The sequence below is a fragment of the Anomaloglossus baeobatrachus genome, chromosome 2 (genome assembly GCF_048569485.1).
Source record: "Anomaloglossus baeobatrachus isolate aAnoBae1 chromosome 2, aAnoBae1.hap1, whole genome shotgun sequence".
Lineage (NCBI taxonomy): Eukaryota > Metazoa > Chordata > Amphibia > Anura > Aromobatidae > Anomaloglossus > Anomaloglossus baeobatrachus.
In genome coordinates, this window is record NC_134354.1 from 631,134,875 (window position 1) to 631,161,422 (window position 26,548).

At 41.5% G+C, this 26,548-nt stretch overlaps 1 protein-coding gene across 2 annotated transcripts in view; it reads right to left on the reverse strand.

Annotated features, from left to right (window-relative positions):
* The window catches only part of RUBCNL (rubicon like autophagy enhancer), an 84,176-nt gene that overhangs the window by 11,999 nt on the left and 45,629 nt on the right, over positions 1-26,548 (reverse strand). For both annotated transcript variants that reach the window (XM_075334391.1, XM_075334390.1), the window contains exons 5-10: positions 13,221-13,306; positions 10,266-10,455; positions 8,030-8,137; positions 7,772-7,829; positions 7,562-7,685; positions 4,810-4,952 (exon numbers count right to left, since the gene is read on the reverse strand). In XM_075334391.1, coding sequence (XP_075190506.1) covers positions 4,810-4,952; positions 7,562-7,685; positions 7,772-7,829; positions 8,030-8,137; positions 10,266-10,455; positions 13,221-13,306 — 709 coding nt within the window. The remainder of the gene's footprint in view (positions 1-4,809; positions 4,953-7,561; positions 7,686-7,771; positions 7,830-8,029; positions 8,138-10,265; positions 10,456-13,220; positions 13,307-26,548) is intronic.

A 26,548-nucleotide genomic window follows, 5' to 3' on the forward strand; every position in this document is an offset into this window, starting at 1 on the left:
GTTCAACAAACAGAGCATGTTACCCTCTGACGATGAACACTGAAGTGAGACATACATTGCTCAAGACAAACATTTTACAAAGTAGGCAAACTATATCCAATTATAAGATTTTCAGTCTCTTAAATTCTTGTATTGCCACAAACTGTTAAACCACAGTTCCCAGTTCAGCTATGGGATATTAACTCCTACAAGGACAACAGCCGCATTAATAAATGCATTGACCGCTCATAACATATCGCAGAGCACCAGTCATACACAGTGACCCGGTCACACAACGGCAGCACTCACTTCCCTGTATAATCTGCCTATCTTATCTCCTGCAGCATTCACTTTTCCTAGAAAACAACACTCCCCTACCAAGGTTAAAAGTCTAATATGACCGCAGGAGACAAAAATGCGCTAATTTTGCAGTATGTCTACGTGTATATTATGACGTGTTTTAACCCCAGGTCAAAGCAGTGTCATAAAACTTCAAATATCACAAATTCATCAAGTGCAAAGTGCACGACAGTTTAGAAAACTTTATTCTTTACATCAAGTTCACAATCACCAGTACAATACAAAGATGAAAACAAAAAAAAAACAAAAAAAAAAAAACAACAACAACCAACACCTATCAACACTGCATTTCATACTTCTCTTTAGATCAAAGCCTGTACAACGTCTGGAATAATGCTACAGACCTGAATGCACGGTGTACCCCTGTATAGTGCCTTGCCGAGGCACCAGATTTAGTATAATGGCACATGGAGCCTGTGTGGAATAATGCTACAGACCCGTAGGCACTGTGTACCCTGTATGGTGTCTTGCTGAGGCACCGGATTCTTGGTACAATGGCACATGAAGACCACGTAGAATAATGCTTCAGACCTGTAGGGACTATGTACCCCTGTATGGTGCCTTACCGAAGTTAAAAAAATATTGTAACATTTTATTTACACACCACAATTATTGTGAACAAGTATTCCTAGGAACGCTTATTTCATGAGAACTGCAGTCTAAAAAGGCTGCCGATTACCCCAAAAATGAGCAAAACACTCGTTCGTCAGGTGAAATATCTATTCTGCAGACCAAAAGATAACTGTTATCGTCAGTGCATTGTTCTATGTAAACAGGATCAGAGCTGCGGAGAACAATGGGCGCCCATTGACACAGACCGATGTACTATGGATCGTTTATCAGTGTCAATAATCCTTAAGAAAAATACCCATATGATATGGCATGCCATAGAGCAAGGCAAAAATATCAATTACTAATTCAAACAAACAAACAAACAAACAAACAAACAAACAAACAAACAATCTGTGAAAGCAACAACCTGGGTAAAACTAAAGCACATGAAGCTTCAGAACGAATCCCCCTGTAGGATCCATGCAGCACAGATCCTAAATATGGCCATGACAAAAAGTCTTAACCTCCAAACCACTTTTGTGATACTAACTATGGCATAACATAAGAGTCTACGGAGATTCATGGATTCTCGTGGCAATTGCACATAAATGAAATTAAGGCTGGCCATACATATTATTTGGCTGTCAGTCATCTCAGCTAACACTTCCATACTCTGGAGGGCATGCTTGGCCAAGTGCTTGTTTCTTCTAAGAGAGCGCGACTGACATCTCTCTTGACCATCAGTTGGCCAGCGTTCCTTATACACATTGGACTATCAGCCAAATCCATCGACATTGGCCAACATTGATCTACTGTGTACGGAGGGGCGTTAACAGTTTCACTTTGCATAACAAATCCACCTCTCCCCTCGCTATTCCCCAGCCTCGCCACTCTGCCAATCCCTTCACTGGCTTCCCATCGCCGAACGACTCCAGTTCAAAACATTAACCATGACATACAAAGCCATCCACAACTTGTCTCCTCCTTATATCTGTGACCTAGTCTCCCGGTACCTACCTGCACGCAACCTCAGATCCTCACAAGATTTCCTTCTCTACTCCTCTCTTATCTCCTCTTCCCACAATCGTGTACAAGATTTCTCCTGTGCCTCCCCCATACTCTGGAACGCTCTACCTCAGCATATCAGACTCTCCCCTACTGTGGAAAGTTTCAAGAGGAACCTCAAGACCCATCTCTTCCAACAAGCCTACAACCTACAATAACCCTAAGGGGCACTTTGCACACTGCGACATCGCAGGTGCGATGTCGGTGGGGTCAAATTGAAAGTGACGCACATCCGGCATCGCATGCGACATCGCAGTGTGCAAAGCCTAGATGATACGATTAACGAGCGCAAAAGCGGCGTAATCGTATCATCGGTGCAGCGTCGGCGTAATTCATAATTACGCTGACGCGTCGGTCCGATGTTGTTCCTCGCTCCTGTGTCAGCACACATCGCTGTGTGTGAAGCCGCAGGAGCGAGGAACATCTCCTACCGGCGTCACCGCGGCTTCCGTAGGATATGCGGAAGGAAGGAGGTGGGCAGGATGTTTACATCCTGCTCATCTCCGCCCCTCCACTCCGATTGGCCGCCTGCCGTGTGACGTCGCAGTGACGCCGCACGACCCGCCCCCTTAATAAGGAGGCGGGTCGCCGGCCACAGGGACGTCGCACGGCAGGTGAGTGTGTGAAGCTGGCGTAGCGATAATTTTCGCTACGCCAGCTATCACCACATATCGCTGCTGCGACGGGGGCAGGGACTATCGCACTCGGCATCGCAGCATCGGCCTGAGATGTCGCAGTGTGCAAAGGGCCCCTTAGTCCAGTACACCACTGCGCAACCAACTCTGTCCTCACCTATTGTACCATCACCCATTCCCTGTAGACTGTGAGCCCTCACGGGCAGGGTCCTCTCTCCTCCTATACCAGTCTGTTTTGTACTGTTAATGATTGTTGTACGTATACCCTCTTTCACTTGTAAAGCGCCATGGAATAAATGGCGCTATAATAATAAATAATAATAACAAATGTACACAAGTTGTACTCCCAAGATTGTAACTGCTGTATCTAAAACGTCTCTTGTCAGATCCTTCAAGGAAACGGTTACAAAGCCAAAAGTCCCTATTAACATCTAGTAGTGAAGCCACAAAATTGAGTAGCTACCAGACATTGATGGCCTCTCTAATCTTGGGATAAATTGGAACTTAAAGAGAAAAATTTAAACGTTTTCCTCAATAGAAACCAGTGCTCAAAATGTAGCCAGTCTGAAGAAAAAAAATGATAGCATGACATATACATACACTACAGTTCAAAAGTTTAGGGTCACTTAGATATTTCCTTATTTTTGAAAGAAAAGCACATTTTAATTTAATGTTCGCTTCATTGAAAAAAACCCCAGAAATATACTATAAATTGTTAATGTGTTTAATGACTATTCTTGCTGCAAACGTCTTGTTTTGAATGCAATATCTACATAGGTGTATAGCGACTCATTTCCAACAACCACCACTCCAGTGTTCTAATGGTACATTGTGTTTGCTAACTGTGTTAGAAGGCTAATGGATGTTTAGAAATTCCTTGAAAACCCTTGTGCAAGTATGTTAGCACAGATGAAAACAGTTTTGCTGATGAGAGAAGCTAAAAAAATGACCTTCCTTTGATCTAGTTGGGAATCTGGAGCATTACATTTGTTGGTTGAATTAAACTCTCAAAATGGCCAGAAAAAAAGAGAACTTTCATACGAAACTCGACAGTCTATTCTTGTTCTTAGAAATGAAGGATATTCCATGCAAGAAATTTCCAAGAAAATGAAGATTTCCTACAACGGTGTGTACTACTCCCTTCAGAGGAGAGCACAAACAGGCTCTGGGAGGTCCCGCTGCACAACTGAGCAACAAGACAAGTACATTAGAGTCTCTAGTTTGACAAATCTACACCTCACAGGTACTCAACTGGCAGCTTCATTAAATAGTACCCGCAAATGCCAGTGTCAACGTCTACAGTGAAGAGGCGACTCTGGGATGCTGGTCTTCAGGTGTTTGGATCACACACAAAAAAAAAAAAATTGTGAGACGCAGAACTACTGAAAAGATACTGGAAGAGTGCCTGACGCCATCTGTCAAGCATGGTGGAGGTAATGTGATGGTCTGGGGTTGCTTTGGTGCTGGTAAAGTGGGAGATTTGTACAAGGTAAAAGGGATTTTGAATAAGGAAGGCTATCACTCCATTTTGCAATGCCATGCCATACACTGTGGACAGCGCTTGATTGGAGCCAATTTCATCCTACAACAGGACAATGACCCAAAGCACACATCCAAATTATGCATGAACTCTTTAGGGAAGAAGCAGGCAGCTGGTATTCTATCTGTAATGCAGTGGCCAGCCCATCACCAGATCTCAACCTTATTGAGCTGTTGTGGGAGCAGCTTGACCATATGGTATGCAAAAAGCGCCCATCAAGCCAATCCAACTTGTGGGAGGGAGGCTTCTGGAAGCATGGGGTGAAATATCTCCAGATTACCTCAGCAAATTAACAGCTAGAATGCCAAAGGTCTGCAAAGCTGTAATTGCTGAAAAGGAGCATTCTGTGACAAAAGCAAAGTTTGAAGGGGAAAATTATTATTTCAAGTACAAATCATTATTTCTAACCTAGGTCAATGTCTGGACTATATTTTCTATTCATTATGCAACTCATTTGATAAATAAAAGTATGATTTTTCATGGAAAAGACAAAATTATCTGGGTGACCACAAACTTTTGAACTGTAGTGTATACATAAATCTAAGGTTAATGGGAAGCGTTAAAATAATACAAATTTAAATATATTTTAAAATACATATGGCTTAAATCTAATTTGTAACAGAGTTTGTACATTATAAATGAAAGGAACAGGTAATAAAAAGGAGTGTGAGTAAGTACCTGATGTATTGGTGCACAGTGGTGAGAACCTGAAACCGTGGAGGAGACCAGTCTTCATCGTCCAACATTCTGAAGCGCTTAATCTCCTCTACAAGACATACACTAGACTCAAATTCTTCTGGAATCATGTTTGCATAAGACCGCTAAAAAGAAAAGACAGACTCAATGTCATTTTACAGGATTAGAAAAGCAACAATTTGTGGTGCCTTTCCTGTCCATAGGTTGGGATTATACAGTTCAGACGCATTCACTTCAATAGGAGCTAGGCTGCAGTCCTTGAGACCGACCAAAGAGCGAACTGAGCTCAGCTTTTCGGATTTTGCAAATAACTGTGGAAAAGAAAGCGCAATAGGGTCTTACCCCAATAGGGAAGGGGTTAATTAATAATTCAAACTCCCCTATAGAAGTTGTGCCAGTCACAACTCCTATATAAGCATGTACACTCCAGGTCAAAGGCTGCAGTCCCAGAATTGGCAGATAGCAGAAAGTAAATCGAGATGGGTTTTCAACACCGCGCCAATGACCAAAAAGGATTGAAGATAGGATTAATGTTTCTTTATTTTCATGCACAGGTCAACGCGTTTCAGGAGTCTCAGCTCCCTTCATCAGGACAAATAGGCAAAAGAACATCAAACCTGTCAGAGATTTGATGTTCGTTTGCCAGTTTGTCCTGATGAAGGGAGGGAGCTGAGACTCCTGAAACACGTTGACCTGTGCATGAAAAGAAAGAAATATTAATCCTATCTTCAATCCTTTTTGGTCATTGGCTCGGTGTTGAAAACCCATCTCTATTACTTTCTGCTTTCTGATTTTGCTCACAGTTGAAAATTTGCATACTTCCAGAGCCAACAACAGCTGATCAATATCAGTGGGGGTGCTGGGTGCCATGACATATTCTTAGGATAGAAAAGGTTTGGCTATACAGTGCTCCTGACGAGTGCTCAAAGTAAGGTTCCACCCCAACAGTAAAGAACTTTGAATTCTGCATTCAAGACGCTGTGTTTTATTTAGTACATTCCTACTAGCATTGTCCTATGACGTTTTGGTCTTGCATCAGACCTTCATCAGGTTAACAGATTGCAAAAGAAGATAGAAAAATCATGATATGACATTCACTGTATTCTTAATACTATAACACTATAGCGTCTTGAATATGGAGTGCCATGTTTTCCTTTCCTATTAGGATAGGTCTTCAATAATGAAGTAGAGGACAAACCCTTAAAAGGATGGGTATTGTATTTAAAAGGGTTGTCTACTACTAGGACAACCACTTCTGCTTCTACAAGTTTCCCCATTTTCTGGCCGTGCCTACAACTTGTGTAAAATTCTCTCTTTCATCCGGATGGCTTGCACTTTTAAAATGGATAGGAAAAAGAACATAAAAATACTAAGACGGAACTTTTTTTTTTTTTTTTTTTTTTACACCGGATCTATCACATCAGTTATACCACAAACTGCGATGGATCCATCACATCAGACACAAACCGGATGGTGCCGGACGGCAAAAAACGGATGTGTGAAAGTAGCCTAAGAAAGCCTATACTCGCCTCCTGTACCAATGCCGTTCTACTGGTGATAGGGCTCACGTAAAGTTGTGATGTCATGCGAACCCCGCGTCCAATCAGCGCCGGCTTCCGTCTCCCTGCTTTCGGACAAACAAGTTAACGAACAGAAAGTGAGCACTGCAGCTGTTGCTCATTTTCTGTTGATTGTGCCCGAGTTCAAAGGCGGGGAGACAAAATCCAACGCTGATTGGACGCAGGGCTCGCGTTACGTCACAACGCTACGCAAATCCCGGCACTGCGGGAACCATTGCTGGCCGCGGAGGTCAGTATAGGCTTTATTTTACCTATAGAAAACATGTGGAATAATAAGGGGTTGTCCAAGTAGTGTGCAACTCCTTTAAAAAGGGAACCTGTCACTTGCTCGAGAAAAAAACAAAAAAAAAACACTTTGTAAAAATCCCTGAGCGCCCAAAAATCTGCCACCTTCTTTCATCACGCTATTGCCGAGATATTCACAATTGCTGTTTTTGGAGTTTCCTTAGAGCCTTCTCTGGAGGTGTGCTCTTTAACACCTCTCTCCCAGGTGCTGCCAATCACATCGTTGCTGCTCATCTAGCAGTCTTGTCTTTCTGAGCTGTGATTGGCAGAACCTAGGAGGGAGGGGTGAAAGCCCACGCCCCACAGAAGAATCTAAAGAAACGCTAAAAAACAGCAATTGTGAATATCTCTGCAATGGCGTGATGGAAGAGAATGGCAGAATCGGGGGAGCTCAGGGAGATTTCACCTATTGTGCTCCAAAAGCAGCAAATGTGAAGCTCTCTGCAATGGAGCGACAAAGTGCAAACGGGGGGAGTTTAAAGATGGGGAGCTCAGGGATTTTCACAAGGTATTTATCGCAATTTTTGTAAGTTACTTTTTAACTAATGTGACTATAGGAAGGGAGCCTCTTACATAGTAATTTATGTACAAACCCCAATTTTCTTTCTTGTATGACAGATGTGATGGTATGTGACATCGCTGTATATCACCATGAAGTCATTGTCAAGTATTTTGTCACACCTACAGTAGCAATGTAAGACTAAACCGCTGGTGTGTCTGCACTACAGAGTTCCTTCTGTGTGGGAACACCCTGTGAAGAACCTTACTCAGACTAAGCGGTAGCCTTGCTGTACATGATAGGTAACTAGACATCTGGCTAGAAGTGTGGATAATAGTGAAATGGTTTGGAAGACTCTTGTGGAACATACCGTGTTGGTGGTCAGTTTTGCAGGGAGCGGTCCATCAACATCAATCAGAGTCCATTGCTGGCGGAAAGCTCTGTACAGATTCCTGGCCGTTTGTTCAGCAGTGTTCGAGACTGTAGGACCAGTTCTAAAAAAAGATAATTACAGACGTTGTTAGAAATGTATCTCATGACACTACATGTATATGGGTACGGCCTTAGTGTCGGAGCATACCCTGCGGTCGTGTCCAACACATTATTATTCGTTGTCAGCTTCTCATAGTCCTCCATTTCTGTTGGGGGGAAAATAAAAATTAACATTTTCCATCAATGCGAATTTTTGGACATTAAAATGTCATACAAATTAACCATTTAAAGAGCATCCCCACATGAAAATAGAAATGTACTGAGGGGAAAGAATTAACCATTGCTGAGCACTTCACATCATCCATGACTATGTATCTCAAAATCATATTCATAAGAATCAAGTTACCAATTATCACATAATCGGAGTCGTAGTCTTCGTCACAGGTTGTGCTGTCGTTAAATTCTTCCTCCTCCAGAATGGTTTCCACAGGAGAACTCTGCACTGCAACTAATCCTGTAATTCCCAAAACAGAAAAAAAATTGTCAGACTCATAATATAACTGTTCATTTCTTAAGACAATTACCCTAAGACTTGTAGACTTTAAAAGGAAAGGTATCATAAATAAAAAAAATAAATAAAAACTTTCAACAACTGAAAAAATGTAAAGTATTAATGTTTTAATGTTGTTTAAATATTATTTGTTTTTAATTGAGAAAAATCTAAAAAAAAAAAAATTGATATTTTCCACTCAAACACTAGGGGGATAAGCTGCTGAAATCCTACTGTAGAACTAGCTCACATTACAACTGCAGTAAAAGTAGGTGGAATCATATGTGTGATGTCATGGATCCCCCTCCCGTTCTGGGTGTTTCAAAACGGATAAGGCAAGATGAAGTTTAGGATCACAGTGCAGAGCCATTTTGTTGGTGACCACACAGTGATCCTAATGTCTAAAAGGTCTCTAAAGGCAGCTGGCATAGTGCCCCACTGTATCCCACGCCCCCATGCACTGTGCTGCCGGCCAGGATCGGAGGTTCGAGGTGACATGCGGTGAGGAGGGGGTGATCTGAAGCCTGAGCGGCACTGCACCACAGATGTCACACCGCGATCACTGCTTCCATCTGCATGCACTCACCTCAGACCTGCACCCTCGACAGCCTGTACTGTCAACCTGGTGTCTGTTCCTTACATCAGCGACCACAGCACAGAGCAGCGAGCAACTGAGGCACTAGGTGAGTAAATGCAGGGAGGGGGTGGGTGAGCGGAGGAGTGGGGAGCAGCATGCCAGGATCAGTTATGGTGCAATCACTCAGCCCATCCCGGCGGGTGACAGAGGAAAAGTGCAGCACACAGCATACGCTGTGATCTCCATAAAGATGGCGGTGATATTCTCCCTCTGCTGTGAGCTGGACAGCCCAGGTGGTGTGTTCAGCTCACAGCAGAAGCTGTCTCTGTTAGAGAATAGGGTCAGAGCCCGACAATCAGAATCAATGCACAGGGGGCTGCCATAAATGAGGTCAGTAACTGTTACACACAACAGATCCAAGATGGCAGCCCCCAGTGTTTCAGTAAAAATAGAAATCAAATAAAAAACTAAATAAAACAGTGTTTAATTTTGTATTAAAAATACTTTATTCCATAATCAGTATTAATACAAAAATAAAAAAAGCGACACCTTACCTTTAATACAACACACCGGCGTATCAATGGCATTCTGAAGATCACAGACATAAAATACAATACTTTATGGCATAGTTTAATGAGTCAAAGATCAGTACTGGGCAAACTGGTTTGCATTAAGACTACCTGATAACACGTTACATCAATACAAAAGGCTTAAAAACCGGTTGTTCTGCCCATTACCTCAAGACAATTTAATATAATTGAATCTGATGTAAACTGTCTGTATACTCAAGGATTCTCTAGCATTTTTCAAAGCATTTTACCTTGGTCAAGCAAGAGGCCAAATATGCCCATTACAGGGGTTGTCCATTACTGGAACAACCCCTTCTGATTCCACTTGTTTCTCCCCGTTAAAATAAAAGATGTTGTACTCGCCTCCGGTTCTGCCATCGTTCCAGCGCGGTAGGTCATCGCGGTTCAAGGGTCAAGTGAGATCACGCGAGCCACATGTCCAATCACCGCCGGCTTCTCTCACCAATGCCTACAGACCAAATGAGCGATCAACAGGAAGTAAGTAGTAGAATCACTTCCTGTTGATTAACTCATTTGGTCCGAAGGCTGGAAGAGAAGCCGGCGGTGATTGGACACCGGGTTCACATGACGTCACAATAATCATGTGAGCCCTGAAACGGCGCCAGAACGTGAGGCGAGTACAGGTTCTTTTATTTTAACTGGGAAAAACAAGTGGAATAAGAAGGAGTGGTCCTAGTAGTGGAAAACCCCTTTAGTATGGTAACACCAAGTGCTGAACTAATTGATCACCTAATTCTAGTTTTACAGACAACTGGAATTCCACTTGTTCTCCAACCCATTTTTTCTGCAAGTGCAAAAGTGTATCGACTTCTATTACATATCAATATACTGATAGCTCTTCCTTTTCTACAAATTATTCTAGATCTTGGTCTTAGTTTGTAAAGTTAGTACATACAGACAAATATATGTACAGCTGAGTATATACCGTCATATCCACTATCAACAGAAGTGGCTGATTCAGAGTTGGCTTTGTGTCTCCGATAGCACGGCTCATCTGGATCTTTCCGGAGCCAGTACATTCCTCCTTCTGTTCTGAACTGATCAGACTGCCAACTGGTCTTCATCATCTCAACCACGGATATAAAAAGGTCGGCTGCCAGAAAGTGCTCATTTTCCTGCAAAAAAGGGAAATCAGTGTGTCATTTATAGAAGGCGCACTTATTTCCTTATTTCTTAAAATTAAAGCTACACACTACCATAATATATATATTATATATATATACATACATATATATACACACACACACACACACACACACACGAAAAAGTTAAAAGTTTGGGCACCCCTATTAATGTTAACCTTTTTTCTTTATGACAGTTTGGGTTTTTGCAACAGCTATTTCAGTTTCATATATCTAATAACTGATGGACTGAGTAATATTTCTGGATTGAAATGAGGTTTATTGTACTAACAGAAAATGTGCAATCTGCATTTAAACAAAATTTGACAGGTGCATAAGTATGGGCACCCTTATCAATTTCTTCATTTGAACACTCCTAACTACTTTTTACTGACTTACTAAAGCACTAAATTGGTTTTGTAACCTCATTGAGCTTTGAACTTCATAGGCAGGTGTATCCAATCATGAGAAAAGGTATTTAAGGTGGCCACTTGCAAGTTGTTCTCCTATTTGAATCTCCTATGAAGAGTGGCATGATGGGTTCCTCAAAACAACTCTCAAATGATCTGAAAACAAAGATTATTCAACATAGTTGTTCAGGGAAAAGATACAAAAAGTTGTGGAAATGGAAGAACACAGGCACAGTTCTTGTTAAGCCCAGAAGTGGCAGGCCAAGAAAAATATCAGAAAGGCAGAGAAGAATGGTGACAACAGTCAAGGACAATCCACAGACCACCTCCAAAGACCTGCAGCATCATCTTGCTGCAGATGGTGTCAATGTGCATCGGTCAACAATACAGCGCACGTTGCACAAGGAGAAGCTGTATGGGAGATTGATGCGAAAGAAGCCATTTCTGCAAGCACGCCACAAACAGTCGCCTGAGGTATGCAAAAGCACATTTGGACAAGCCAGTTACATTTTGGAAGAAGGTCCTGTGGACTGATGAAACAAAGATTGAGTTGTTTGGTCATACAAAAGGGCGTTATGCATGGAGGCAAAAAAAAAAAAACCACGGCATTTCAAGAAAAGCACTTGCTACCCACAGTAAAATTTGGTGGAGGTTCCATCATGCCTTGGGGCTGTGTGGCCAATGCCGGCACCGGGAATCTTGTTAAAGTTGAGGGTCGCATGGATTCAACTCAGTATCAGCAGAATCTTGACAATAATGTGCAAGAATCAGTGACGAAGTTGAAGTTACGCAGGGGATGGATATTTCAGCAAGACAATGATCCAAAACAACGCTCCAAATCTACTCAGGCATTCATGCAGAGGAACAATTACAATGTTCTGGAATGGCCATCCCAGTCCCCAGACCTGAATATCATTGAACATCTGTGGGATGATTTGAAGCGTGCTGTCCAAGCTCGGCGACCATCAAACTTAACTGAACTGGAATTGTTTTGTAAACAGGAATGGTCCAATATACCTTCATCCAGGATCTCATTAAAAAGCTACAGGAGGCGACTAGAGGCTGTTATTTTTGCAAAAGGAGGATCTACAAAATATTAATGTCACTGTTATGTTGAGGTGCCCATACTTTTGGAAAGGTCAAATTTTGTTTAAATGCGGATTGCACATTTTCTGTTAATACAATAAACCTCATTTCAATCCAGAAATATTACTCAGTCCATCAGTTATTAGATATATGAAACTGAAATAGCTGTTGCAGAAACCCAAATTGTTATAAAGAAAAAAAAAGGTTAATAACGGTGCCCAAACTTTTTCATATGACATATACATACATACATACATACATACATACATACATATATTACATACACACACATTTTATTATATATATATATATATATATATATAATTAGCGGACTATACTCAGATGCCATCCTAGTGCTCACCGATCTTTCTTTGAAGCCCTGTGCTAAGCAAAAAAAAAAAAACAAAAAATACAACTATGAGAGATTGATTTGATGGTAAAAATTGCCACAGGAGTCATGTTTATGGAGCTGTGACCCCGGCACACAAATGGACATTTCTCTCTTAAAGGAACCTGTCACCAAGTTTTTCCCTTATGCGCTGCAGCCACCACCAGTAAGCACCTGTGCACCGATTTGCCTGGCTGAGGGTAGATAAAAGTATCGTTGTACTAGGCTGGGCAGATCAGAGTGTACATGCACAGGAGTGCAATGTGTTGAGGATGTAGGACACGTTATGGCTGGGCAGGAGTACAGTGATGGAAGGAAGAGGGGAGGGGCCGGACCGAGACCATAGACACCCATCGGACTAGACCGCCCCCCCCTAAAAGGATGTTATTTACGTTCTACAGAGCATCGCCTGGGCTCTTATATACAGTATTTTCAAATGCAGTGTATAAGAGCTCACTGGTGGTGGCTGCAGGTCATAAGGGGAAGGTTACCTTTAAGCGGATGAGGAAAAAAAAAAAAACACAACAACAACATCTGAATGAGGCCTGATCCAGTGGAAAAGGCAACTTCATAAGAGACTTGGCACTCCAATCTATGGTTGCAAATTTTATTAAGGCAATCTAAAAAGGAAAATGTATAAATGTTTCACCACTTGATCAAGTGTCTTCATCAGAGACTGCTTTGTTATCAAAAGCAAAATTAAAGGAGTAAACATGTGACCGGATAAATGATCCTGTGTATAGTTATGGGTAACCAGTCTAATAAAAGATTAATATTTCCACTTTATTACACCACTCTGTAAAAGATTGAAGGATAAAGATCATACACTGCCTATGTGATCTCATGTAAAAAGGCAGATTATGAGCACTCCTTACTTTCTCCAAGTTCACAGTTGGTTCAAATACATTTTCCCCGAAGAGCTGCAGGGCTTCTGTGCTGGAGGCCGGAGGAGTCCCAGAAACTACAACAAAAAGTCAACCAGGTCAATTCGAACAATAAAAAAAAAAAATCTGACACCACCTTCTGTGAATACACACATAGTATTGTCTTTAAACGCACCGCACCTTGCTGGTGGCCTCCACGGATCACCTGCAAACAGGAACGGTTCCAGGAGAACGGCTGTACAGAATTAATAATAGCGCTAATCTATGAAGCTTTTATGGAGAACTCTGCAGTTTGCTTGTTATCACATAAAGAACAGACACATGGGATTGGCAAATAGACAAACTAGGAGGGAGGGGGATAGGGGTGAGGGTTAAAAAAAAAAAAAAAAAAAAGTATAATTTTTTGTTTCAAAGTAAAAACAACACACTGTCCATAAACTGACTGGTGATGTAGCTTTGCTCCATTTGGAAGAGCTCAGACAAGACAAGCATTTTCAGGGAAAACTAGAAAATCACGTTTTTTCTCTTAAAATATTTTTTATACAATTTAAATGTTTTAACAGTAGAACAAAAATATATATATATTATATATCTTCCATCCGTTAACAGATTGTAAGAAAAAAGAAAAAGAAAAGAAAGGGAAAGGGGTAGTATAGTATGAGGGGCACAAAGACAATGGAAAGATACAAATCAGGAATTGGTGAGGATATAGAATGGTAGAGTTGGAAGGGACCTCAAGGGTCATCGGGTCCAACCCCCTGAGGGTGCAGGCTTTCCTATAAATCGCAGTTCTAGGTTTATCCAGTTTCTGCTTGCAGCTTTCCACTGATGGAGACCTCACCACCTCCTGTGGTAGCTGGTTCCACTCCCCGACTGCCCTCACCTATGATAACCCTGTGTTTGGTATATGCGGATGGGCACACGGGTCCCAGATCCTGAAGAACTTAGCCACAGTCATTTACGACTCTACTGAGTAGTTCATTGGTCCAAAATAATTGATTTGGGATGGAAATTACAAGTATGATACAAGCCTTCTCCCCCACCCCTTGTCTGTTTTTCTGCTAAGCAGAAGAAAGAAAGGCGTACTGCGGGGCGGAGAGTGTAGATTTGTGGTGGGGAACTGTCGTGCTTTTAGATTCTTATATAACATTTTACTTTTGTTCTGAAAATCCAGTTACTACAGGTTCAGTCTGCCATCCTGATTGTAGGAATTGCTGCCTACAGAGCGCATTTCTGGTTCATGCTCCATGAGGCCCAAAGTGATGGCTAAACATCAGCAAGACATAAATGTGAGTAGTTAGTAGTAGGACAAAACTATATTTAGTCATATAAAGAAACTGCACTTAGCTTTTTAATAACAGAGGTTTGCATTATTCTGTGGGGGCCCACATTTTGAGACCCTCATAAAAAGCTGGAAACTTTTGATCTGGACACAAGTCCACTCTTTGAAGCCCCTATTGTCCATGGGTATATGTGTAAATACTGGATGGTCGCCATGTTCACCTGATTTATCCACGTGAATGCCTCAGTGCTTTCAGCACTTACACAGACAGGACACAGCCAAGGAGGTGGTCATATGTGTAAATCAATCGACTTCTATCATGCTAAGACTGGTATCACAGATTCGTGTTTCAATGTTTGAGTACAGGTCATGATATTCAGACTGGTCACTGGTCTCCTGACTAGAGATGAACAGTTCCATGGAGGTTCGGTTCGCATCTAAAGAGCCGAGCCTCCACTGGTTCAAGCTTGACCCGAACTGCAGAGTTCGGTTTGAGTTTGAGTCTCCGCCCACATATAGCCAGCCATAGGCAGAATACTTTTGGGGGAGGCTGCACATCAAACTTAGATAATGGTATAATGCCTCAAGCATATGGACAAATATTGGAATATACAATGAAAAATGCTACTTGCTAATTTGAACATGTGAATAATGAATTGCATACCTGCCATGAATATTAGGAAAAAGGAGATATGTAGCAATCGCATTGATCAATGTAACTGAGCCCCAAGGCCTCGTCAAGGCATATCTCTATATTGGGGTCCCTAGCTCTGTGACCCTAACTGTGTGTCATCTCATTGCAATTAAAAACTGCTATGGGTGGAGAGGGGTAACTAAGGACTTTCTTATATAGGAGATGGAAAAAAACATGGCCGAAAGGGGCGGAGCTGTGTTCACATTCAGAAAAAAACTACATATAACTGAATAGGATAACTGAAGTGAGCACTAATATATATATTATGAGTGCAAGCCAAAAATTACATACTATATACGGATAAGGCTGCACATCAAACTTAGATAATAGTATAATGCCTCAAGCATATGGACAAATATTGGAATATACAATGAAAAATGCTACTTGCTAATTTGAACATGTGACTAATGAATTGCATACCTGCCATGAATATTAGGAAAAAGGAGATATTTAGCAATCGCATTGATCAATGTAACTGAGCCCCAAGGCCTCGTCAAGGCATCTCTCTATATTGGGGTCCCTAGCTCTGTGACCCTAACTGTGTGTCATCTCATTGCAATTAAAAACTGCTATGGGTGGAGAGGGGTAACTAAGGACTTTCTTATATAGGAGATGGAAAAAACATGGCCGAAAGGGGCGGAGCTGTGTTCACATTCAGAAAAAAACTACATATAACTGAATAGGATAACTGAAGTGAGCACTAATATATATATTATGAGTGCAAGCCAAAAATTACATACTATATACGGATAAGGCTGCACATCAAACTTTTTTCATTTTTCATTGTATATTCCAATATTTGTCCATATGCTTGAGGCATTATACCATTATCTAAGTTTGATGTGCAGCCTTATCCGTATATAGTATGTAATTTTTGGCTTGCACTCATAATATATATATTAGTGCTCACTTCAGTTATCCTATTCAGTTACTTTTGGGGGAGGGTTGGCAGGCTTTTTCAAACTATTTTTTGGGTTGCACACTACATGTAGTCGTGCTGATGTTGCCCCCAGTGTGTGCCATTCAGGCACTGCGGGCGTCTCGCACTGGGCTGAGCATGGAGTGTACCTGAGCAAACCGTGCTCCCGAAAGTGAAGTTCACACGTAAAGCATCCAAACCCTGAACCCAAGCCTTGATTTTTTTAAGTTGGTGTTTGGTTTGAAAACCGAACCTCAGGTTCGCTCATCTTTACTCCTAACCCAAACTTTCTTCATGTGCATAGGCATATACAAGGTTGAGTAGAAGTCAGGAGACATGCACCCAGTCTGGACTTCATGGTCCACACGAATTACAGGTGTGTAAGTCAGTACCCATAGGCAACAGTGACGATTAAATGATCATACTTCCAAAAATTGTCGATTTAGACATTGATGCTCTACACGTATGTCTCCCAGGACATCTGTCGATTTATCTGAATGAAGGGGTAACGTGAGTACCATGTTCACTCCATTATTTATATAGGTATAGGTCCAAGTATCTGATAGTGGCTGTTCCCGGTCCTGCAGCTCAGTGCTATTCTTTGGAAGTAAGCTACAATACCAGTGCTTGGATAAACAATAAAGTGGGCAAGTTACTGTCATGGCCCCTTTATTCGACTGGTATCAGATGTCAGGACTGCTAATTATCTGTCTGTCTGTCTGTATGTATCTATCTATCATTGTATCTCTGCTCAGTTGTTTACATGTAATTTCCATAATTTTTTTTTTTTTTTAAACTTTAGGAAAATCCTTGTTTCCTGACTTTTACAGAACTGCAGTTTGTTGCAGTGCAATGATGACAATATTTCAGTGAAACAATAAAACTATGATATTAGCTCATATATACATGAACGTCTTGCTTATATGAATATGTACAAAATATCCTGAGCCGTAAATCTGGCTGTAAGTTTGAAGCTGCTGCTTTTACAACTTTGAGCTATAAACACATTTCCTTGCACTGGCTACAATATGAGATACTTTTATTTCTCTTCCATTTACATACATAATAGGCATTTAAACCTCATTTGTTATTACAAGGGATTAATTTTAATGGAGAAATAAAGGAAAGGGATGACAGATAAGCACCCTTAAACCTTCTCAGCTCAACAGCAAGCTTGTAAAATGCAAATACTGAGTATGATAATTTCTATATTCTTCTTCCTAATTGAGGCTTCATTTATTTTTGCTATACTGGATCGCTTTTTAGAACTCCATAAGAAGCTGCAGCATACATACAGTATATGGTGCGCACAAACAAATTGCCTATAGTGCAGTATGGTAGAGAGAAAAAAGCAGAAGCTGGGACTGATAATAGTAGGACCAATGCTTTATTGGGAATCTGTTTAGAACCTACTTCATAACACCCCAGTAGACAGAAGTCTTCAATATTGCATGGTGAAAACCAATCCTGTTTTTAAAATCTAATCAGGATTGCACTTTAGACCCCTTAAAGGGGTTGTCCACTGTTTGGACAAACAAAATCTCATTCCTCATGTTTACCCCCATTAAAATAAGAAATCTTACATTTGCTCTCCGGAGGCTCACGATGCGTCATGTGAGCCCTACACCCAGTCACCATCGGATTCCCTGTCCTCAACTTTGGATGTATTGGTAATCAACAGGCAGTGAGAGGCCATCTGCATCTCTCACTTCCTCTTGATTACTTACACATTACACATCTGAGGTGGGGCGAGGGGGGAAAGCTGATGGTGATTGGGCGCAGGGTTCATGTGACATAAGAACCTCACATGAGCCCTGGGGAGAGTAATTGCCGGCATGGCTGAAACAGAGCTGACACCAGAAGTGAGTATAAGCCTTTTTATTTAATGGGGCAAACAGTTGGAATGAGAAGGGGCTGTTCAAGTAGTGGTCTCTGTATTTGCTTTACAGAATGCCAGAGGTAACGCACAACACACAGAGAAAGTAAAGAAGTAAAGGCCCCTTTACACACAGACTTTCTAGCGATCCAGACCTTGCCAGGATCGCTGGAAAGTCGCTGGTGAGCTGTCAAACAGGCAGATCTGGCCAACGACGCAGCAGCGATACGGACCTGCAGAACGACCTCGCTGGTCGTTGGGGACGTTTCACACAGCAGCTATTTGACGACTTACACCAATGTTAGGGGCGTTGTGTTTGGCGCTGAAGCCACCTAGGTGTCCTTTTTACATGCCCCCCTCAGCTCCGATTGGTGATCGCTAGTGCGTTCTTATTGGCTACCCCGAGTTTGGAAAGATTGGCAAAAGTCGCGCTTGTATATCCTTTGTTCCTGAGCTTCTGTTGCTTAGCGGATCTTTGTAGAGTTCTGTGCGGCGACTCCACACTGGTTTATCTATACAGCATCAATACAGCTTCAATCAAATGATGAACTCTCTAATGATCCGCAAACCAGCACGCTCAGGAACAAGGTAGCTTTGAAACAAAAGGACGGAAGCGCTAAAGTTCTTTTCAGTGAAAGCCGCCCAATCAGAATACAACAGCGACCACCAATCGGAGGTAAGGGGGCGGGAAAGGGAACGCTATAGCATACTTACGGGCTGGGTTCTAATTCGCTAACGATGTCGTTGTAACAGTGTCAAACACACCGATGCATGCTGTGCAGCGGGAAACAAAGGACCAAAAAATGGTCCTGAAAGATTTGTAGCAATCAGCGACCTCACAGCGGGGGCCAGGTCGCTGATGCGTGTCACACACTGCAATGTCGCTGGGGAGGTCGCTATTACGTCACAAAACCGGTGACATTATAGCGATATCACTAGCAATGTTGCAGTGTGTAAAGGGGCCTTAACTCTATAATGTGGAAAATTTACCGTGGAAAGCATCAAGAGGAACCTCAAGACCCACCTCTTCCAACAAGCCTACAACCTACAATAGCCCTCAGTCCAGTAGACCACTGCGCAACCAGCTCTGTCCTCACCTATTCTACCAATTCCCTGTAGACTGTGAGCCCTTGCGGGCAGGGTCCTCTCTCCTCCTATACCAGTCTGTTTTGTACTGTTACTGATTGTTGTACTTATACCCTCTTTCACTTGTAAAGCGCCATGGAATAAATGGCGCTATAATAATAATAATAATAATAATAATAATAATATCTGAAACACAGGGGGTAAAAAAAAAAAGAAAAAAAAAAAAAGGTGCATACGGCATTAAGATGCCGATGGATCTTCTGACATTTTCCTAAGCGAAACCACTGAATTGTTTGGGGGGTTTTTGTTCCTGAAGAAGCTTTGCTGGCGTTTGATACTTTTTTTTTTTTCAATCATTCAGACTATACCTAGCAGCGTCCGTTACAGGCTACTTCTTTGATTTGAACGGCTTTTGAATAATGAAGTTAAAAGTAGTAATAAAAAAAAACACTGAACAAGTGAACAGGATTGTCGTTTTATATTTTGTGGCAGTTTTGCAGCACTTTTTCAGGCGACATCAGCATGAAAAAGATGTAGTGTGCACATACCCTGACTGGAGCAGTCTTTCCTTAATATAAAGCTAACCCTGCCTTTTCATTTTTCTGTCTCTGTTTCTGTTTCAGTGATGTGGGGGAGTTAGCACATAGACCCTACGCTCGATCACAGCCTCGGACACGTCTCTATGACATATACATATTATAGTGCAGTAGCAGACGGTGATTAAAGAATACATGGACTCCCAATATTGGTATGATCGATATAAAAAATAAAATAAAAAATGTAAAGTACTTAGCATTTTTTTTTTTAAATCAAAAAACGGAAAAAATATCCTACCACATCAAGGTGTACTTAAATATGGATGGTCCCTAAACACTATTGTCCTACTTCTCTAGTGTCCAACCAGAGTCATGTGAATGGGGAGTGTAAAGTGAACCATTCATCACTGGCAAGTAAAACCGTGCAGGTGGATAGTGTTTAAAGACCACCCATTATTTGGGTCCACCTTGATGAGGTAGGATGGATTTTACGCTATGATGGAAAAAAAAAAAAAAAAAGCACTAAGTACCTTAGGTTTCTAATGTTTACAGCAATACTGGAGTTCAACAAACAACCCTAATAGGCAGCCGCAGTAAATTTCTAGCCGCATTGCCTAGTTGACCTGAATTTTACTCCAAGAGGGCAATGTGATTTTTCAGCCATCTATATGACACTTCAGCCATGGAGAGTGAATTAGACTTTACCAGAAAAGGGTTGTTGGTGTTTTTGGTTTTCATAAAACATACCGTACTAAGAGCCAGAATTCTTGTTACAAAGACACTGGAAACACTAATTCTGATCGACAGCTCATGTAATATAGACATGAAGACACAAAGAAGGCGGAAGAGGAATCCAGCAATGTGAAACCAATGTGACAGCACTGGTTCTTCAGGAATTTAAGGACCATGAAGAATGGCTTAGGCCTAGGGCAAAACCATTCTCCAGGTAAGAGAGCTACTTTGTTTTATAACTTCAGATTAGATTGCAGGTTTTTGTTTTCCTTCTTACATCACATGGATTGTGTATTACAGCAGCTGATGGTGCCTCCACCATGGTCATCTACTTTTAACAATCTGATGTTCACCTCAGAAATTGGTTTCTTTAAAGTACATCTCAAAAAATAAAAAATAAAAAAATAAAATAAAAAAAAGTGTTTTGTTCAAGTAAAGCCTCTTTTATGACTCTACAATATTAGGGTACCTTAAGTAAATTAATAAAAGGTCCACCTGTAAGAATTCTTATAAGAGGGTGAAACAATTGTCTCACATGGACCTACCTTGTCCCCGAATTTTTCTTCTTCCTTCTTGAGGAATGGAAGTGTATTGCCTGTGTAGGCTTCATCTAATATAAGTAACAGCTAAGCTAATTCTAGTATCATATACTGCACCCCAAAATTACAGAATTTACTAAGCAAAATACATCTAATCTAGATGATAGATAGATAGATAGATAGATAGATATATATATACCGCAATCTCTGGCACCATTTTAATGAACACACTGCGGTGAAGATTATGAAAAGCATCGGCGGGTGTGTAGATTTTTTTCTTTACATCTATGCACGCACCCCTGCCACTCAATTTTCACCGCAGTGTGGTTAAAATAAAAAAAAAGGTGCTGGAGGTCGCAGTATGCGCGCTCCGGTGCCATTTTAATGAAGACCTGAGTACTGTGGCAATGCGCATGCACCGCTAACAGCAATGGCTGCACGATATTCGAATAAAGAATAGGGGCATGCCAGAGGACAATTGAAAGAAGGAGAGAATGATCCAGCTTTCCTTTCTAATAAAATCCATCATTAATGGTAATTTATTTTAAAATCATCAGAAACATAATGCATGATTCATGAGTAATATAGCAGGTCCAAAGGAATTGTAAGACTCACATCCGACGCGTTTCGTGCGCAACGCTCCTTAAACTTGGAGAATGTGAACAACTGGTGTGACTGAAGAGTTGAAATAGCCAATCAATTGATTTACCCATCAAAACCGTTTAATACAAAGAAATTATCCATCCTGGTCGCTTGATAAGAGCTAGGAAAATCTCCGATACTTAAGACAGGGATGTGTTGATAAAAATTATCAATCAAGTAAAAACCAAAAGGAGGGGTTAAATATCCCTACTTTGGTGTAGTAGTTAATTTAAATCTATTGAAAATATAGTCAGAGAATTTGCATGTTTTAAGAGAGCACCCTATAGTTAATATTCTAAAGGATGGCATAAGAATAGTTTCTAGAAAGGCGCGACAATCATTATCTCCTAGTTTATTGAAAAGTCATAAAAAAAAAAAAAAACTTGTAATAATTCCACTTGGTTAAACACAGTGGGATATTATAAAACGTGGTGTCTTTCCCTACAGAACATGCACTTTTTCTCTGAAAACACAAAAATTTGATAACTTTGATAATCGTAAGAAATACAATAGTCAAATTTTTAAACTGCAATTCTAATTATGTAGTGTACGTCATTCTATGCACCGAATGTAATCTTAAAGGGAACCTGTCAGGTCCCATGTGTGTTCTTCTGACCTAGAAGCAGGGTGATGTGTGGCCTAGTAACCCCTTCCTACCCATCCCTGTGTTGTAATAATGTGTAATATGAATGTATAAAAATAGGTTTTATTACTTACATGTTCCCTATGTAAATGATCAGAGGCACTAGTCCCCTAGGCGTCTGTATGCTTTCCGTAGTATCACGCCCCTGCGGGTGTGATACTATGGATTTACATGAGCGACATCATCACCAGCTCCTTGAGATCCCGCTCGTGCGCGCTTACCATTCCTGCAGCCTTCTTATCCGGGTGCTTGCTTCTCGGCTTCAGACACACTATGCGCATGGTCGGAACTGCAGGCACCTTCTGACCATGGGCAGCGCGCATCTGAAGTCGACAAGCAAGCACCCAGATAAGAAGGCTGCAGGAATGGTAAGCGCTCGCAAGCGGAGAGACGGAGACATCACTCATGTAAATCCATGGTATCACGCCCAGGTATCTCTCAAGTAGAGACTGTGACGTCACTCATGTAAATCCATGGTATCACGCCCAGAGGTAAAGCAAACACTCACGGGGTGATGCGACGCCCAGGGGACTAGAGGCTCTGATCATATACATAGGGAACATGTAAGTAATAAAACTTTTTTTTATACATTCATATTACACATTATTACAACACAGGGATGGGTAGGAAGGGGTTAATCGGCCACACTTCACCCTGCTTGTAGGTTAGAACGCATATGGGACCTGACCATATGGGACCTGACCGGTTCCCTTTAAATATATGTCAGCTCCACTATTAGGTTAAAATGCAGGATAACGGAACATCTATAGGATATTTCGGATAATTCCAATAGGAATGTGTCCAATGCCGCAAAACATTTTATCAGTTATCATAATCGCAGCACAAACACCTTTAGAGTTTTCGCGATTGAATCTATAGATAAGCACACCTGTGGTGGGGACAGAAAAGTCATGTTAAGAAATAGGGAAGTATATTTTTATGTTGGGAACTCTACATGGTTTACATATTAGAAATGAAGTAATGTTACACTTAAATGTTTTCCATATAAGATGTCATCATTAAGTTCATGATAAAATAGATGTTTATGATAGAAATTAATGTGTCAGCAAATATTTCGTATGATTACTGTATTTTTTCATGTTTTTCATACTGTCCACGAGTATATGTATTCATTGTATACTGTTTTGTAACTATTGTATATTACTCAGTGTATTTTACATTTTATTTCTGGTAGTATATTGTATAGGTGTGGTACAACTGGGTGTCAGATGTTTTGATTTACCAATCAATTGATTGGCTCGTTCAACACTTCAGTCACACTAGTTGTTCACATTCACCAAGTGAAGAGTGGTACGCTCGAAACGCGTCTAGTGGGACTCTTACAACTCCTATGGACCTGCTATATTACTCATGAATCATGCATTAGGTTTCTGATGATGTTAAAAGAAATTACCATTAAAGATGGACTTTATTAGAAATAAAACTCTAATTTTAATTCTTCTTTCAATGTGGGATCCTTTGCTTTCAATCACCGACAAACCTGAGCGGTCTCCGGGGTGGGCGGGATTTTTTTCTTCCATCTACCCGCATGCCAGAGGATGCTGGAGGAGGAATAACTGCGAGGACCTGACCCACAAAAACCTGCAAGACCATATCTTGGCCGGGCTCCTGAGAGACCTAAGTTATTGGTCACGATAAAGTGGCTAGTGCTGAGTGTGGAAACGGGCTTCTAAAGTTATTACTTATACAGCACCATTGATTCCATAGCGCTGTACATGAGAAGGGTCAACATACAAAATACAGATCTAATTTACAATAAACAAACTGGTGCAGAGGGGAGTGGGCCCCGCCCTCCTGAGTTTACAGTCTACATGATAAAGAAGGTCATAGCTTCTTGAGTGCCTTGCCCCACAGGAACACGCCTTCATTAGCATGTGAATTAAAATGGTAATTTCTAGAGAATGCACCAATAGATAGAAGATATTAAGAAGTCAATGGATTTACATTTCAACCACCTGCATGTAATTGATTATAGGGTGGGGGTGAGGGAAGGGTGTGATCTTACTGACAGGCTCCCCTTCAATGAAGAGGAACAATAGGCATCAAATAAGAAGGGATTACAAATATCAGATCGGCTGTCTTGTCCAATTAAAGGGGTGGTCATTAGTGTAATACCTGACCAAGGAAAAATCATAGCCACTCAAACATTCAGAGACCCAAAGTGAAAAATGTAAGAACAGTGGTCACAGCGGTAGCAAATCTAGCCCAATGTTAAGATTCATATCTGACCTAAAGTACTTTCTTTAGCTTTTCAATGATGCTGTTATTTGTGATTTTGTGTAGTTATTTTTTTGTGATTACAGATAACCGTGTACCAGACACAAATCAAACAAGTATGCGAGAAGGTTCCTGGACATAACGGCCTCCTGGAAGAATATGGAAGGTCACGAAGAAACCAGACTTCCTGTGCCTCTTGTAAGGATTTCCTGGACAATTCCTGTAAGGGTACCTTCACACTTAGCGATGCAGCAGCGATCCGACCAGCGATCTGACCTGGTCAGGATCGCTGCTGCATCGCTACATGGTCGCTGGTGAGCTGTCAAACAGGCAGATCTCACCAGCGACCAGTGAACAGCCCCCAGCCAGCAGCGACGTGCAAGCGACGCTGCGCTTGCACGGAGCCACCGTCTGGAAGCTGCGGAGACTGGTAACTAAGGTAAACATCGGGTATGGTTACCCGATGTTTACATTAGTTACCAACGCACACCGCTTAGCTGTGTGTGCAGGGAGCAGGGAGCCGCGCACACTGCTTAGCGCTGGCTCCTTGCTCTCCTAGCTACAGTACACATCGGGTTAATTAACCCGATGTGTAATGCAGCTACATGTGCAGAGAGCCGGAGCCGGCAGCACAGGCAGCGTGAGAGCTGCAGAGGCTGGTAACTAAGGTAAATATCGGGTAACCACCTTGGTTACCCGATGTTTATCTTGGTTACAAGCTTACCTCAGCTGTCAAGACGCCGGCTCCTGCTCCCAGCTCGCTTCATTTGTCGCTCTCTCGCTGTCACACACAGCGATCTGTGTGTCACAGTGGGAGAGCGCCTTTGAAGAAAACGAACCAGGGCTGTGTGTAACGAGCAGCGATCTCGCAGCAGGGGCCAGATCGCTGCTCATTGTCACACACAGCGAGATCGCTAATGAGGTCACTGCTGCGTCACAAAAAGCGTGACTCAGCAGCGATCTCGGCAGTGAGCTCGCTGTGTGAAGCACCCCTAAGGTTACGTTCACACGTGGCATCTTTTTTTTTGAGTGCATCGTTTTTCTGTTGTCTCAGAAAATGCAGCTTGTGGCCCAAAAAAAAACGTATGACATTTTGCCGCGCTTTTGTTAATGTGTTTTTTAAAAGAGAAACAAAAGATGATAGGATAGAATCATTGATGGATAGCTAAAATAGAGGGACAGAGATTAGACAGATAATAGATAAAATAGAAAGAAATAACAGAATAGTTTGATAGAGGAATTAAGCTAGCTTGGACAGCGGTTTAAATTTGTTAAAAAAAATATGACATGAGGTCCCCCCCATTTTTCATATCCAGCACAGGAACAGCAGCAGCTGCAGGCTGGAGGGGATCCCACTCTTTTTTTTCTTCATTATTTGACTTTTAAATAAATTAAAAAGAAAAAAAAAAAAACAACAACTAGCCAAGGTACAGCAGACAACTGAGGGCTGATATTAGGGTGGGAAGGGCCATCATTATTTGACCCTTTTGAGTCTAAAAATAGCTGCCCACAGGCGCCCCAGAAGCGGGGCATCCATAAGGTGCGTCAATTCTAACGCTGAGCCAGACTCCTCCCGTTGCCCTGGTGCAGTGGCAATCAGCGTAGTAGAGGAGTTACCGTATTTTTCGTTTTTTAAGACACACTTTTGTTCCCCCAAATTTTGGGGGAAAGTAGGGGGTGCGTCTTATAAGACGAATATACGGGGGGGGGGGGGGGAATATAGAGATGATTATATATATATATATATATACATACATACATACATTCATACATACATATACACACATATATACACATATACATACACATACATACATACATACATACATACATACATAGTGCCTACAAGTAGTATTCAACCCCCTGCAGATTTAGCAGGTTTACACATTCGGAATTAACTTGGCATTGTGACATTTGGACTGTAGATCAGCCTGGAAGTGTGAAATGCACTGCAGCAAAAAAGAATGTTATTTGTTTTTGTTTTTTGTTTTTTTTTTTAAATTGTGAAAAGTTTATTCAGAGGGTCATTTATTATTCAACCCCTCAAACCACCAGAATTCTGTTTGGTTCCCCTAAAGTATTAAGAAGCATTTCAGGCACAAAGAACAATGAGCTTCACATGTTTGGATTAA